Source organism: Apis mellifera, linkage group LG8 (genome assembly GCF_003254395.2).
Source record: "Apis mellifera strain DH4 linkage group LG8, Amel_HAv3.1, whole genome shotgun sequence".
In the NCBI taxonomy this organism is placed as follows: Eukaryota; Metazoa; Arthropoda; class Insecta; order Hymenoptera; family Apidae; genus Apis; species Apis mellifera.
In genome coordinates this window covers 1,987,678-2,004,926 of record NC_037645.1, presented here as the reverse complement: position 1 = coordinate 2,004,926, position 17,249 = coordinate 1,987,678, and the positions used below count along the sequence as shown (strand labels likewise).

At 21.9% G+C, this 17,249-nt stretch overlaps 5 protein-coding genes across 9 annotated transcripts in view; 2 read left to right on the top strand and 3 right to left on the bottom strand.

Annotated features, from left to right (window-relative positions):
* Positions 1-1,901, bottom strand: part of LOC409565 (cationic amino acid transporter 3) — a 33,329-nt gene extending 31,428 nt beyond the window's left edge. For both annotated transcript variants that reach the window (XM_393071.7, XM_006558848.3), the window contains exon 1: positions 1,175-1,901. The gene's annotated coding sequence lies outside the window, so the exon portion shown is untranslated. The remainder of the gene's footprint in view (positions 1-1,174) is intronic.
* Positions 1,902-5,669: 3,768 nt separating this feature from the next.
* LOC100577982 (RPII140-upstream gene protein) lies at positions 5,670-6,960 on the top strand. Its single transcript, XM_003249355.4, has 4 exons — positions 5,670-5,890; positions 5,982-6,233; positions 6,338-6,586; positions 6,684-6,960. The coding sequence occupies exons 1-4, from the start codon at positions 5,742-5,744 to the stop codon at positions 6,799-6,801; spliced, it is 768 nt and encodes a 255-aa protein (XP_003249403.1). The 5' UTR covers positions 5,670-5,741; the 3' UTR covers positions 6,802-6,960.
* Positions 6,961-7,292: 332 nt separating this feature from the next.
* Positions 7,293-12,223, bottom strand: LOC410169 (twinfilin). 4 transcript variants are annotated; one of them, XM_006558850.3, is made up of 6 exons: positions 12,106-12,223; positions 11,885-12,036; positions 11,678-11,755; positions 10,950-11,609; positions 10,765-10,883; positions 7,293-7,594 (listed from the first exon to the last, which is right to left on the bottom strand). In XM_006558850.3, the coding sequence occupies exons 2-6, from the start codon at positions 11,907-11,909 to the stop codon at positions 7,424-7,426; spliced, it is 1,053 nt and encodes a 350-aa protein (XP_006558913.1). In that variant the 5' UTR covers positions 11,910-12,036; positions 12,106-12,223; the 3' UTR covers positions 7,293-7,423. The 4 variants fall into 4 exon arrangements, with proteins under 4 accessions (XP_006558913.1, XP_026297930.1, XP_016769215.1 ...); XM_026442145.1 differs by having other exon boundaries at positions 11,885-11,933; positions 12,106-12,218; XM_016913726.2 differs by having other exon boundaries at positions 11,885-12,208.
* A 332-nt stretch (positions 12,224-12,555) lies between these two features.
* On the top strand, positions 12,556-14,532 carry LOC552034 (toll-interacting protein). The gene is made up of 6 exons (XM_624414.6): positions 12,556-12,758; positions 13,076-13,249; positions 13,376-13,509; positions 13,618-13,822; positions 14,013-14,183; positions 14,251-14,532. Exons 1-6 carry the CDS (start codon positions 12,711-12,713, stop codon positions 14,359-14,361), a joined length of 843 nt encoding a protein of 280 aa, XP_624417.1. The 5' UTR covers positions 12,556-12,710; the 3' UTR covers positions 14,362-14,532.
* A 564-nt stretch (positions 14,533-15,096) lies between these two features.
* On the bottom strand, positions 15,097-16,517 carry LOC725764 (peroxisomal membrane protein PEX16). The gene is made up of 5 exons (XM_001121573.5): positions 16,302-16,517; positions 15,986-16,232; positions 15,645-15,915; positions 15,472-15,575; positions 15,097-15,384 (listed from the first exon to the last, which is right to left on the bottom strand). Exons 1-5 carry the CDS (start codon positions 16,429-16,431, stop codon positions 15,129-15,131), a joined length of 1,008 nt encoding a protein of 335 aa, XP_001121573.2. The 5' UTR covers positions 16,432-16,517; the 3' UTR covers positions 15,097-15,128.
* Positions 16,518-17,249: the final 732 nt, after the last annotated feature.

Sequence of the window (17,249 nt, the reverse complement as noted above, 5' to 3'; positions counted from 1 at the left end):
CCTTTAACAATTTAAAAGAAAAAAAACTCTTTAAAAAAATTTGTATTAAAAATATCTACCATATCTAAATCTTTAAAATCTTTTGACTGGTATCTCTAACCTAACCTAACCTCAAATGAGTCACCATGAAAATTTCTATTGATAACCAAGCATTATTATCCATGGAATGTTAAAAAAAAGAAAATATAAAAAGACGATTATTTATGTACAGAAAATTATTTTTATTACAAATTTACAAATATTTATGATGAATGAATTAATTTCTTGATTAATCATAGAAGTATGAGCAAAGTCATTTGATATCACTGCAAAATATTACTGAAAATGAAAAAAACTTTTGTTGAAATGAATATCAGGAAAATAAGAAAGAAAAAAATCCATCAATACATTAATTATTTTTGTTAGAATTAATATTAACTGAAATAATTATAACATTAATTCACATTGAATTTTAAAAGTCTTTTTAAAAGGAAGAATAATGACAGAATAAAATGGAAATTTTTTTAACTAAATAAAAATTAAAAAGATTAAAAAGCTTATTTTGATAGCTTATTTATTATAGAGACTATATATAATAGAGAGAAACTATATATATAGAGAAATATAAAAAAAGAAATTATTAAGTCTCAAATTATAACTATTTTAATAATCAATACTAAACATCTCCTAATATTTTTACAAAAATAATTTTATCATTCAAATTATTTAAGAATTTATCAATAATAAATTTCAAAACAAAATAAATAATTATAATTATTAATTTTAATCGTTTTTCATTTCAATCAATTTTCAGTATCAAATGCAAATATCTAATAAATAAACTTCCTTGTGATGAGATTATTTTTACTTTCTTCTCAAAAAAAAAATTCCTCCCTTTATCTATACTCTCTCTTCTTGGAAAAAACTGCCAATCTCTTGCAATATGCTTTACTTTCTCAATGTTAAATAAAAAAAAGGGGATCTCTGATCAAATCATCTTCTAAACGAATTTCTCTTGAATTATTCTTTTACTCTTTTTTATGCAATTTGTGCAAACTATCAAGATTTACTTTATTTCGAGAACAATATATACTTTTTACTCTTTTGAAAGATAAGAAAGATGAAGAAACATTTCGATTAACACTATATATAATATATCAATACAACGAGTGACAAAATATGATGTTTATCTTACCTCGTTTATCCCGTCGTCGCGATCACCCTGCTTTTCGTCCACGACACAAGGAATCACAGTTCACAGCGGAGTGGTGCGAAAGTACACTAATCCAGGATGATCATCGGAGTTGACTGGGTGACTCCGTGTAACAATTTTGTTTTTCACGTAGCAAGGGAACGCGAATAAACGATTGTAACGATGGAATAACAAAGTACACTTTTTCTACTTCTACGCATATATATGTACTCAATACATCTGTCTACAATTTGCATGACATGATTCGTATCTCTTCTATTCATCCACTAGATCCGCTGGCTCTTCTTTTTCACTATTCAGTCGAACATACTATGATCTAAAGAATTTCGGATCAGGCGATTCTCAATTACAAGAAAATGATATGTTTTTTTTTTTTTTTTATACAGTTTTTGCGAGTCGCTCAAGCAGATATCCTCCTTTTTTTATAGAATGTTCCTACTCTTTCACTTTCTCTTTGATTTTTTAAAATATCCGATAAACAGTATTGACTTATTGGCTTAGCTACAAAGTGAGAAAAAACGCAGTTGTTGCTTTCTAAACTAACGAAAATTCCGGCACACACAACTCTCTCTCGCTCTCGCGCTCGCGCTCACACGGCTCCCGGTGCTGCTGGCCAGAGTCACATTTTAGTGCGATACACACGGGTGGCGATGGTCCGTGGGGCTCGGCTTGATTCCCTCTCTGTTCGCCTTAGCTACTCTCTGTCCCACCCCTATACTCCTGATCCCACTATCTATCTCCCCACCCTTGAGTAACCCCTCGACGAAATACCCTGATCAGGGTGGTGGTGGTGAAGATGATGTTGATAGTGATGGGTATAAGTTACATTAGTACTCTGGATCCATTGATCCATTGATTCTAATAATCTTGATTTCAATCTACTTCATTAATTTTATAAATTTTGCTATTTTATTGTTTATTTAATTATTGGATCAATATAATAAATTTGTTCTATTAATTTAATTGATTTGACTGATTCAATTTCATGAATTTTTGAATCTTATTTCATTAAGATTCTTTAATTTGAATCTAAATTGAATTAAATTTATCATTATTATAATTATAAAATAATATTTTAATACTTTAATAGATTTAAGTTTTTCAAGTTAGAAATAATTGTTTCATAGAGTAATTTAATTCCATTAGTAGCACCCTATAAAAACACCCTATCAAATGCTACATCACTGATGCTTTACCATGTTTCTCCTTCTTAGACCAATAAAACCTGGTAGTGTGCTACATGCGGGAGTGCCCTGTACCTTAAAATATTCTATAAATCTTTTCCATAAATAAATAGCAATCTGTAAAGATTAGAAATCATTCTTTTATCTTTCTAAGAAAATTAAAAATAAAATTTATTCCAATATTCGTTCATAGTATATCTTTTAATTATTATATAAAATTATATAAAATTATTATATAAAATTATTTATTATTAAATTTGCAATTACTTTATAACATAATACATAATTAATTCATAACATAACAAAATATTATTTTGCATACAACTTATAAATCATTTTATAAATAATTAATTAATAAATCTATTTTAGTAGGGAATCATTTTGAAAGAAATAATTCCAAAAAAGTTTACAATTACTAAAATTAAAAAAAAATATTTTTATCATCTTAAAAAAATATATAATCAAGAATTAGCAAACAAATTAATATTTACAATTTTCATTTTTTGAAAAAATAATTTTAATTTAATTTTAAATGTTATATATATGTTACATATTATAAAATTACTCTGAACTATTTCATTAAAAATAATTTATACAAAGTACAAGTAATATAATGATAACACGAACTTCAAAATACCATATGTTTTCGCCATATTATAAAAGAGGATTTATTCTTGTTGAATAAATCTCTCCTGTTATATCGTGGCTTCGAAAATATTTAACTTTATATAATATATATAAATATAGATTACATACTTATAATCTAGATACAATTACATATTTAAATTTATAGATTTATATATATTTATATATATTTATTTAAAGTATGAGTATATGTGTGTAATTTTTTGATTTGATTTATTTTGATCAATAATTTCATAAGATTAATTAAAATTAATGGATGTTACCACAAGAACTTTACAAAAGGATACCATGATTTTTTGGTAAAAGAGATATTCTCAAAATAAAATTGAAGGCAAAAATATGAAATCATATATTACAGCTTAAACAAATTCTATATTATCCAATATTACTTTGAAATATATAATTTAAATGAATATATAAAAAAAAATTTGATCATATTTTGAAATCAAATATTTCCTAGGGATTTTGGATATCTTTGTTTAGTTGCTTCGAATGAAAATATAAAAAGATTTTGAACTAACTAAATTTTCCAGGATTCAGATTAAAATTTGTATTAAATGAAATAACTAGAATTAAAATAACTATAACATAAAAATTATATTTTATTATTTTATTATGTTTTTTTAAAATTTTTTTTTTCAAATGAAATTACATCAAAAGTTAAAATTGAATATAGTTGAGCTTAATTTTTATTAAATATATTCTTTGTAAGTTTTTATAAAAAATTCTATTAAAAAAATTCTTGTAAAAATCTTCTAAAAAAATTCTTCTAGAAAATAGAATTTAAAAGAAAAATGAAACATACTTGTTGATAGTGTTTTTACGTGATAAATAAATTTATTTATTAAATTATTAAATTATTAAGTTTCGAAATTGAATATTTCGAAAATTATATAAGATAAAACCAATTCATCTTTCATCTTTTAGCGTAACATTCTCAATAGTATTGTAAAGAAAAATAAATAAAATAAATAAAATAAAAAAATCATCTATTTTTAAAAAAAAGAATATTATTCATAATTAATAAATTTTTAATAAAAAATCAAAAAATATACTTAAAAATTAAGAATTAAAAAAGAAAATTTAATAATTGATTCTTATAGTTTCATTTAAAAAATTTTTTTTTATTTTATAACAAAATTATTCAAACTAACATATATATCATGATATAATAATAGTGAATTTGTAGAGTATGAGCAATCGAATAAAAAAATTTTAAAGAAATAAATAATACTTATTAATTAGAAGCACAATTGCAAGTCAATCAAAAGAATTCTTGTGAACATGATTATTGCTTATAAGTCATTTGTGCGAGTTTATATTCGTAGTAATTATAATCTCAAATAATATAAAAATAAAAAAAAAATCGAAAAAATATTATTAAATTACTCATAACTACGTCCCTGATTCTATCCCTAATACCCCTACGATAGTCCCTACCTTCATCCATTCTCCCCACTACACAGCTAAAGGATTCTCCTATTGACGTTCCACCTCCGCCATGGCTTCCCTTCCACTCCTTGCGAATCTTTCCAACACACCCACGCGTACTATCCCTTTTGCGTACTGTAAACCATGTTCTGACGTAATATTGTTACGTCAAAACGATATCATACGCCGGCGCATGTAAGTAAATCTATCAATGTATTTGTTCGTATCATTTATTTTAAATGTCTAAACACGAAAATAATTTTAAAAATTTTATAATAAAAGTTTTATTGTTAATCAATATGAATAAAAAAATCCTTATTTGCATAATGACATTTGAAAATGTATTTCTTTTGCGAATAATATTGATTTTACTGTCAAATCTGAAATTCAACATTCAATATTTTACGAATTATAAAAAGGCGCGAAAAATGTTACTCATATGATATGAATTTCATTGTCTTGGCGGCGCCACTATCATCCATTTAAAAAAAGATTATTCTAATTTTCATACAAAATTAAAAAATAATTTTATAAAAATAATTAAATTAATGATCGTATTTGATACAAATATTATATTTATATAAAATATTTCATTTTTTTAAAATATATTTTCTATTATATCACATATTTTTTATTCTATTCATAATGATATTTTATCTAATTATTATCTAATTATTATCTGAATTTATTTAATTATTATGGTAAAAAATTGCAATCTTTTTATTTTTTATTTAATAATTATTAAAAAGGAAAAAAGTGAAGAATTAATTATTATATAATAATTTATGAAAATATGAAATTTTATAATAATATGAAATAATAGATATATAATAAATATATAATAATAGATATATAATATATAATAGATATATAATAATAAAAATTTTTTAAACTATGATACGAAATATGATAAGAAAAAATAAATTTTGAAAAATATTTTTTAAAAAGTAAAAAAATGTTATTTATATAAAATAATGATTTAGAAAAATTTGAATACATTACTAAAATCGATTTTTAAAAATGATGCGATCTCATATAGATCTTTATATTTTTCCGATCATTGATTCTCAAATTCTCAGAAATCGAATTTCTAAGTTCTTTATATTCAGTGTAAAATAATCATAATCATAATCACTATTTAAATGTATAATTTAAAAATGTTAATTTTATGAAAAATAAAATGAAAATATAAATTAATAATATATTTATTAATTACATGTTTAATATTACAATTCATAAACAACATATAATAAAAATAGCAGTGAATATATATAAAGAACATATATAACATGTTACGTGCAATAATAAACAGAAGATTGATCTGCTCTGCGTTTTTTCCATTTAATTTTTCTTCTGATAGTGATTCTAATGGAAAATTAACAGAATTATTTAAAAGAAAAGCATTTATAAACAAATATGGAGGTTATTTTTTTGATGAGTAAGAATAATCATTTAATTCATATTTATTATTTCTTATTCCTCTTATTTACTCTTTTTAATCAAATTATTATATTGTTTATTCTTAACAGAAAAGGATATCCAACCAAAGAACTACAATCGGTCTATAATGCAACATCCTTAGGTTTTATAACAGGATTCTTATTAGGTGGAATAAATAAAGTAAAAGATATTCGAGAAATTCATAAAAAAGAAAATCAAGCTACCTTATATGAACACAAATTTTATGCCTATCGAGATGTACAAAATAAAATAAGCTCTGCTTTAACAAAAGGGGGTATTTCATTTGGCATAAAAGTTGGATTCTTTTGTTTCTTGTTCTCGTAAGAATTATATTTACAATTTCTTTTTTTTACCTAAAATTTTTTCTTTTTATTATAATATTATGTATTTTATAAATATAAATTAATATAATATTCTTCATTAGGAGTGTATCAGCATTCTTATTTGTATATAGAGAAAAATTTGATGTGTTAAATACTATGTTTAGTGGAGCTGTAGCAGGTTTTATATATAAAATGAATATGGGTTTGAAAGGAGCATTTGCAGGAACATTATTAGGAACAATATTGGGTGCTATATATGGTTGTATCACATCATTCATTTTATTCATAACTCAAACTGATATGAATAATCTTTATGAAGCAGGATCAAAACTGATGAATGCAAGACGAGAGTAAGTCTCCAATATAATAAATTTTAAAATTTAAATTAAATTAAAAAGTTTTATCTGTTCCAAATATTAACAAATAAAATTAATTTCTATATTTTAGTAAAATAAAAGAAAATGCAAAGAACGTAATACAGAAAGAAGAATTAAAACTAAAAGAACTGCATGAATATAGTCAGAAAACAAATCATATACTTGGAAAAGAACAGCAAAAAGAATAATTATTTTAAAAATAGAAATTTAATAACAAATTAATATATTAGATTAATATATATATAATCTATTGATTACATCATAAATTTAATAATTATTTAATAATTCTTTGTATGACATTATTATTATTAACAATGATAAATAAATTCAAATTAGAATAATAAGAATAATCCTTTTTTATGAAAAAAAGAATAAATTTTCTAATTGCATTTCATATTAATATAAATTCATCTATTTTATCTAACTTATTATCTCATAAAAAATATATAAAAACATTCTATAATATAATCAATCATAATCATAAGCAATTTTTATTTACATTTTAATAATATTCTCAATTAAATTATAAATGAATAAAATATTGAGTTACAGAATAGGCCTGATTAAATAAAGTAAATAAAATTTATTTGTTTCATTATTTTGAAATTAAAAAAATTATATATAAATTTTTTTAAATTATAAAACAAATAATATTATTTAATGAAAGAAAAAAGCAAGATAAAACACAACACATTCATTTTTTAATATATATAAGAACACAATTTGTGTTTGCATATATCTCTATATGTGTGATGCATATATGTTTTTAGTGTAACTCAACAAATTTGAAATAATTTGAATATAATTTTTTTAAATTTCTTGTTCCGAAGTTCCTAAATCTTGAACCTTGGTTAAACGTTTTGCGCCTCTGTTTGGTGGACCCTTAGGTTTCGCGAATTTTGGCTGATGTAAATTGATTTTTGGATGTAATTCCTCTTGTAAAAATCCTTCAGTTAGGTCTCTTCCATCATCTATTTCAAGCTATATAATCAAAATATTTTAAAATAGAATTATTATAATGCATTAAAAAGTAAAAACATAATTCATTTTTTAATAAAAAAAAAATAATGAAAAATAATAGTAGAAATAGAACTTTATAGGCCTATTCTGTAAGCTGAATGCTTTACATAAAATCATAAAATCTTAATTATAATTACATACCCATCCAATGACTGATTCACTGTGCACTCCTTAGAAACCTATTAAATTCTGTGCAAATAAATCATGATACATAAAAAAAATATTGTTACCTTGTTAAAAATTAAAACACAACAAACTGTAAGATTAGATTGCATAATGCTTTATTATTTAGCGTGTTTAATATTGGCAAGATATACAATTTATTTCATCATAATGAATCTACAATTAAGCTAACAGTTGAAAATAAAATTATACTAAGAACTTACAGAATAGGCCTGGTACAATATTATAAATTGAAATATTCCCAGGCAATAATATGCATTATTTCTTAATATAGAACACGTGATTTATTAATAATTTTTTGAGCACTTTGCAAAAACTTTTTTTTTTTCTTGTAAAACATAAAAATTATGCCAAATTCTGTATTTTTTTTCAACATGTAATAATAAAAAAATATTAAGAATAAATTTAAATTGAACAAATTTTTACAACTATAAAAAACAATAAGAAATTGTAGACATTGATTTCGAGAACTTACTATTTATAAAAAATTTTAATTTTTATATTAATGTAAATATATATATATTTACATTAATATAGATCGAGTAAAAAAAAATTTGGTTTCTGAATTTAAATATAAAAAATTTGTATTTTTTTTATCATTATTCTCATTAAAATTAGGCCAAAATATTTTCATAAGTTATACATTTGTATTTTGGACGAAAATTTTTATAAAATTTATAAAAAGCTACGAGAGTTAAAAAAATACAGATCACAAAAAATAGAATGCCTCTTGAATATTTTGTCTGTTTGCTATTATAGTTTATAGTCCCATTTGCTATACATATATATTAAATTAAAGGAATGTTTTATAAAAAATCTAAAAATATTTTAAAAGATAATAATAACTAATGTAAATCATATATATACATAATATTCACTAATTGATTTTAAATTATTAATTTGAAAATTACAAATGATATATTTTTTTATTTTGAATATATTTTATTACATCTTACATCTTTTATTTAAAATAAAAAATTAAAAATAATTTCAAGATGTATATAAGATGTTTAAAAATATTCATATAATTTTTTAATTTATATATATATAAACATTATCATTTTTTGTGATTGTACAACCAATGGGACATACCAAGATCAGTCTTTATACATATATTTGTGAAATCTAATGTTTTGTATCATTTACAGTAATATAGAACATGATATAATATATAATATATGTGTGTGTGTATGTGTATATATAATTATATATATATATAATTTAATATGTATATAAAGTAATAGTATTAATGTTATCACTAGCTTGTGTTCAAAAATGATAATCATGTGCAAAGAAAATATATCCACAAGTTAATGCGGTAATTTGCACATTTATCACTCTCTCTCATCTACTATATCTTCTTATTTATATTTCACAGAGAAGTTAGGTGAGTGGCATCGGCTAACTAGAGCACATGGAATTTTCCCTAACTCTCTAATAATCACATAGTTATGCAAGTTTTACCACAGATATTTGTTTTAAACACTCTACTTCTATTATCACTAATTCTCATATGAGTGTTTGAATGAATTTGAAAGTCAAGCCTTCAAGTTTCACTTAATAAAATTAGTAATATATGAAAAATGACTTACTTAACAATATAATATATCACTTTTTACTAGACTAGGAACTAATTTATACAGTCAACTCACTGGGTTTATTTTTCACATTTGTAATAATTATTAAAAATAGTATAAAAATTATATAAACTATAAAACAAATAAATTAAAGGAACTATATGAAGAAAAAAATAACTTTTCGAGACTTTTCATTAAATATTGGAATATAATTATAATAAAATATTGGAAAAAAAGTACAATAGAAGGCTTCACTTTCAATATCAAGCAATTAAATCCTCACTTTATGATTTTTTTCTTATGGTATTTTTTGTATGAATGAACAATTATCTATTATCCATTAACATTATTACAGTATGGGATCAACAAGAATTGCATTTCATGGAATCATATGCATTCCAAGTTTCTCACAGTTATCAAAAAGATATTTTGTTAAGACTTTAACATGACAATTTTGTTCTTTAAAATTTAGAAAAATACATTGTTTGGTCTACTCTGAATTGCTACATAGATATATGTATCACTTTGACCAATTATTACTAAATATTAATAAATATATCACTAATTAATAAAAGATTTATCTTTATAAAAATGCACACATTAAACTTCAGAGTAATTATACTATATAACTGTTGTGCTAATGTTGAAATTATTAGAAATCAATTACATCATTTTACACTACATAACATATTCAATTGATTAATATCATATTATCACAAATTCAGAATTTATGAAAGAAAGTATTCAATATTTAAAACATTTGAAATATTTTATAAACATTTAAGAAACATTAAAAAATGGCAAGCAAAGAATGTAGAATCGGTTAACTCAAGATACAAGATCTCTTCTGTTTTGACTTTTTCTCTGGTATAGATTGAGGAGAAGCATAGAGCGTTGATGGAGTTGCAGAAGTTATTGCAGCTGTTTCTTTTATGATTGGAGGGTCTTCCAACATGTCTGCCAATTCCTCACCACTATTTACTTCCAACTAGGATTCATTAAATTATTACAAAAAAAAAAAGAAAATAAAAAAAAAAGAAAAAGAAAAATTTTAATCTCAATATTAATCCATATAAAAAGAGATAAAATCTAAAAGTAAAATAAGCTATATAATGCAACTAAAAGAATAAAGTACCTGTTAAAATTGATAGATACATATTTTAATTTAAGATGAAATATATTTTTTAATAATAATAAAAATGTAATATAAAATTAAAAATTTATTTATTTAAAAAGCACAAATTTAGATTCTAATACAAATTACCAGTTTTAAATGATCCTGTTAAGACATTCATGCAAAAAAGAAACCAATAGAAAGAAAATAAATTGAAAGATATTATCTTTATTATAAAATTTTATTTATCTACTTACCTTTTTTGTTATAATCACTCCAAGTGATTGAATAAGTTCTAGAAGTGGTGCTTTACATGATGAATATAACATTCTTTCCTTAATACTGCAACTATATCCAGGCATGCTATATATAAATACTGTAACATCATAAATAAAAATATATTATTGATTGAGATTCTAGCACTTTTATTTTTAAAACATACCTATACATTCCATATAATCTCCTTCATGTGTGTGCTTAAAATTATAAAGATGATATCTAGCAGAATCAGATGGAACTTTTGTTGGTAATTTATCCAGTGAAATTTCACAAGCCATTACTAAATGTATCTTTTCCTCTTCTAAATCAATTTTTAACTGAACATATTCATGTATACCTTTACCAAGTTCTGTAATTGCTTGTTTTGCTTCATCTGTCACAGGGAAAGCAACTCCACTTAATGTTTGATGTCTTGTTTCTACACTGTAATCTGTAGTAACTATATTTTTTCTAAGTTCTGCTAATTCTTCTTCTGCTGTAGTTAATGGTGCTGGTGCAGCATTATTTCTTTTATATTTATGATAACCTTCTAATGTTATATCTTCTGGTACTGTACCATGTAATTCTTCTTTTATAGAAGCAGTTCCAAATTCTTGTTTCAAAGTTGCTTTAGTTGATGCATATAACATTTTTTGTCTAACTGGTGCAGTATCAGGTGACCAAGAAATAAATAACCAATCATAACCAGAATCAGAAGACTTAGTATCTAATCGATAAAGAATATATGCAGGTTGATTTTCAATGATTAATGGCTTAATCATCTTATCATAATCATCTTGCCATTTATTCACTGGTTTCGAAAAAGCAGCAGGTATTAATTCCTCTATGAAATAAAAAATTTCTTTCATTTATTATATTCATATATTTTATGAATTTATATAAAAAACTTACCATTTTCGATAGAAACTTTCAAAACTCGTATTTTTCCATCTCGACATTTGGTAAATAACTTTTTAAGTGCATCATTCGCTGAAATAGGCAAAATAAATATATAAAAACATTGAGGTTAAAAATCTAAATTTATTTAACCTAATTATAAAAATTCCTATATTTCTTTCTATTTGCTATATAAAAATAATATTATATTACAATAAATACCTCTGATTCCTGTTTGATGTGACATTGTTTGTGGAAAAATCAATTTTCACTAAAAATATGGTAAAAAATTAATTGTACTTCCTCTGAAATTAATTCCTTTTGAGATTAATTGCGAATGAAAATACACTAGCACAAACAGAGCGTATAAATGACTAGAATACGAAAAAAAAAAATTATATGATATCCGAAATCAAGAAAAATCACCAGCAAAACCTATTTACAGAAAAATTTTTCGGGAGGATCCTAGCAACAGACGATCGAATGTCAGACCAGTCCCAGTGGATGCTGACGAACGATCTGTCAAGAATGTTCTAAATGGAATTCTAGTTTATGATTCCCTTAAAAAAAAACCACAAATAATTATCTTTTAATTGTAAAATAATATTTATTATAATTATTAAAATAAACAAAAATTATCAGAATTTAACATAATTTTGTTTTTACTCTTTATTTGCATAAATCTATTATGTTCATTCCTCAATTCTATTTTCTAATTTTTCAATTTTAATTATATTAATTATTTATATCCAATTTATTTTGATTATTTCATTATTTTAAATATTCTAACTAATAGAAAAAATATTTGTTTTAATTTTTTATATTTAATTTATTTTAAAATTGTTATTTTTATATCATTTGTGTTTGAAATGTATATATAATTCGTATGTTTCATGAGTAACTTAAGATGGCGTGCTATCACTGCATCAAATGTGTTGTGATTTTCCAAATGTATTAAAAAATACGTATAGTTTGACAGGTTTCACTTATATCGAAGTTTATTACATTAAGAAAAAAATTTTAATACAGTGAAATTCTGATTATTGTTATGGAAACTGAAAGACGATCAGATTTGTACGAAGAATGGAAAAGACGAGTAAATAATACAAATTTTAGTATAAATATTGCAATTCATTTTGAATAAAATAAAATTATATTATAATAATTATATTATAATAATTAAATTTATTTCTTCCATTTAAAAAGAATTCAATATTAAAATTAATATTTATAATATTAAAAATATTAAAAATAATTTTCAATTATTATTAATTAAAATAAATAAAAAAAAATATTAACTTTTAATAATTCATTTATTAATTTCTTAAATAATATTAAATTTTTTCATTGTAGTTCAATCTTAATAATTTGAATTTTTATAAGAATTTGAAATAATAATAAATAATGTTTTAGGCTTTTCTTGGTCCACTCCCCCAAGGATTTTTAAGATTGGAAGAGCGTAATGTACAATTACAACAAGAAGCAGCAGACCAACAAGCTGCACTTGCACTTCATCAATTGCAAATGCAGAATATGCCTGCTATGCATGAACCTCATGTTGGCAGACTTAGCATAACAATTGTTCAGGTAATTTTGTAATTTTCATTTACATCTTTAAGTTATTTTTAATATATATCTTTAAGTTTTACAAAGTAGTAATGTATATTTTATAATAACATTTTATTCGTAATTTCAAAAAGATACTTCCTATAGGCTAAACTTGTAAAAAATTATGGAATGACAAGAATGGATCCTTATGTGAGATTAAGAGTAGGTCATGCTGTATATGAAACACATACATGTTCAAATGGAGCAAAAAATCCACATTGGAATAAAGTTATTCAATGGTGTGTTCTTCAAATAATTTATATATAATATATAATAATAAATAAAAATTTATTTAATTATTAAAGCTATTTACGAATAGTTTATATCTATTTATTATTATTATTTAGCTATTTGCCACCAGGAGTTTTACAAATCTATATAGAAATTTATGATGAATGTTCTTTTGTAATGGATGAATTAATTGCATGGGGTCATATAGATATCCCATCACAAGTTCTTCAAAAAGGAGAGACACATGAAGATTGGTACATGCTTAGTGGAAAGCAAGGAGATAATCAAGAGGGAATGATAAATTTAGTTTTTAGTTATACGGTAAAATATATTTAATCAATTAATTAAAAATGTAGTTTTTAATTATTGAATAATTAAAAAATATTACATTATATATAATAATATATACATTAATATATACATTATATAATAATTAAAAAATACATTAAAAAATATATTTTAATCATAATTAATATTTTTGATTAAAATTTTATTTAATATATTTTAATAGACTAAGTGTCAGTCTTATATGAGTGCACCTCCAATTATGATGGTTCCTTCTTCAACAATGTTTGGTATGACACGATATGCACCAGTAAATGTTTACACAGCACCAACTACAGCTACTGTATCAGCTGTTATTCCTAGTTCTATGCCAAATGCTGAAGTTGAATTAAAACAGGTAATGTAAAAAAATTATTATTTACTTATTTCTTATAATGTAATAAATTATTAATCATATAATATAGATTTCAGAGATGTTTCCAAATGTGGATAAAGAAGTAATTAAATCAGTCTATGATGCAAATAATGGAAAAAAGGATGTAACTATAAATTCATTACTCCAAATGTGTGAATAAGTAATTTTATATACAAATTGCTATTTAATTCCAAAGGCCATGTTTATGTTTTCTGCTATGTTGTATTTCTTTTGAATTGTAATATATTTGCAAGTTATTTCCATGCATTTTATTGGTATATTAATATTTAATATAAAAAAATCTATATAATATATTGGATAAGGAAATATATTTTTTAAAAATCTTTTAATCTTTTATATGTTTATTGATTTTGTTTACATTTGTTTTTGTTATATATAAAATTGTTTTTTGTATTCTATATGCATAACATAGAAAAATTATTATATATACATATATCTTTATTTTTATTAAAAAATTTCTATTCATATCATATGACAATATGAACAAATTAAAAATATGTAAATTTGTATATTTTTATGTTTAGAAACATAAAAATATTATATTCATGCACATTTAAGCAGAATATATCGACAAATATAATCTAATTTTTATTAAAATGCAATTATCACAAAAATAAAATGTCGATTTTCGGTTCTGCTATGCAATTGAAAATTTGTAATTTTTTTATAAAATGTAAAATATAATAATAAATCTATAAATTGTTATATGCTTCAATAAATTATTAAAATTACTTTATCCTCATGTATAAAAATTTTATTTAATGATATAATTATATTATTTGTAGTAAAAATGAGTCATTCTCAACTTATGAAAATATTCACTTTTTTTTATATAATTCTTTTATATTTGTTTTATAATAATATTATACACCAATAATTTTTTAAAATATTTATTAACTCCACAAATTAATTCGTCCATATATAAAAATATGTACTTTGCCAATATGGTAAGTACTTTTTTACTGGCTCTGTTACAAATCTTGCTAGAGGTATTTTATTAGAAAGTGCAGTTAAGATTGTATATATTCTAGTACGACTATATTTATCATAAAATGGAGATTTTAATATATAAAGAAGTAAAGCAAGTCTTCGCCTAAAGAATTCTTTTTCTTCTTCTTTATTAAATGATATATTTTTCATCTGATTATTAATTATTTTTAGACTGCAACAAAAATAAATTTTTATATTATAAAACAAATTATAAAATAAATTATTTTCAATAAATTTGATAATAAATATTACTTTGTACCTGATTAAATCAATGGCAAATGATAAAAACCATGGAGGCCAATGTTTTTTTCCAGTAAAAGATATACATCCTAAATGTAATAATGGTTTAATAATATAAAGAGTCTAAAAACAAAATACAAAACAGTCAATAAATATATTTTAAAGATTATTATATTTACTTGATATTTTTACCTCAGCTAACATTAAATTTTTTTCTGATGTAGAACATTTATTTAAATTATTATTGTTAACATTAGAAGACAATGGTTCCCATGTATGTATATGTAAAGAATTAGTATCTCTTATACTTCTAATAACAGTACCAGATCGTTTTAATACAAAGCTTTCTCTTGACTTTTCATTATGTGTATCATTTATTTTTTCTCTATTAAGTGGCTGTATTGGAGGACTTCTTGTTATTCGTTCTTTATATAAATGAACTAATAGAAGTCTTAATACAGTTCTATAAATATTCATAATATGAATACAAATTTTCATAAAAATATTAATATATAAAATTTTAAATAACTTACTTAAATATTTGAATGATAGTTATTATAAACCATTTTCCAATTTGTCCCCATAACTTTTTCGCAGAAATCTCAAAAAGAGCTTCTGTGTATTCTACTACAGTCAGCCAAATTTTTATTTTCGATTCGAACTTCGAAAATTTTAAATGTATACATTTCTCACTACTCATTAATAAATCATTGAAAAATACTATTAAATTCGAAACTGAATATAATAATTCCGATATAAAAGAAGAATTATTAAATTGACCTAGAAATAATTTATTTCATAAATAAATTCAGAGGAAAAACAATTGCTCTTTTATAAAATCTTTCTTACCAGCTGTGAAATAAGGCAAATATTGAATCGTATTTTCCATATCAGATAGTAATTGAGGATTTTCTATAATCCATTTTCTATATGGTTTAATGATTTTTAATGCTGAAGAATGTACAGTGTTTAACAACATTTTGATCTATTAAATAATGTAATAAAACATTTGCAAGTAATCACGATAATAATCTTCTACTATTAACATACTCTATAGTATATAATCTATAGTCTATAGTATATATATCTATAGTATATAATTTATAGTTTACCATTTATAATTAAAATTTTTTTTTTCAATATAAACAAAATATCATTTTTTCAATGAATTTATTTTCTTATGATTTATTATTACAGATCTATTTTTAAAGAAAATTCAAATGATCGATATATTATCAATATTTCAAGATTTTTAATTATATAAAAGTGATTAATATATATTAACAATATAATCAATATTATTAATATTATTAAATATTTATGGAACAGATTGATAAATTGAAAAATCAATGTTAAGAATTTTGAAATATTAACAATATATATTGCTCATTTGGACACTATTAAATATACAATATACAATATACAATATACAAATAAAATATATCTATTAGAAATATAAATATTTTATAGAGAATTAAAACTTATTTTTTATGTTAATAATAATAATTTTTATATTAAAATTAATAATATAAAATTCTATAAAATTGTTAATATTCTTTCATATTTTAGTAATTTTAAATCTATATTAAGTTAATTTATCAAAATAATAATTTTAATTTAATAATAATTTTATAAATAATTAAAAAAGTAATTTTTATTTAATTATTAAATAATTTTAAAAAATTATAAAATTAATTTTTATTCATATATATTTATGAATTATTGATAAAGATAAAAAAAATAAAACAAAATTTTTTATTTTTAATTAAATATATTTTTAATATTTTTTAATAGATT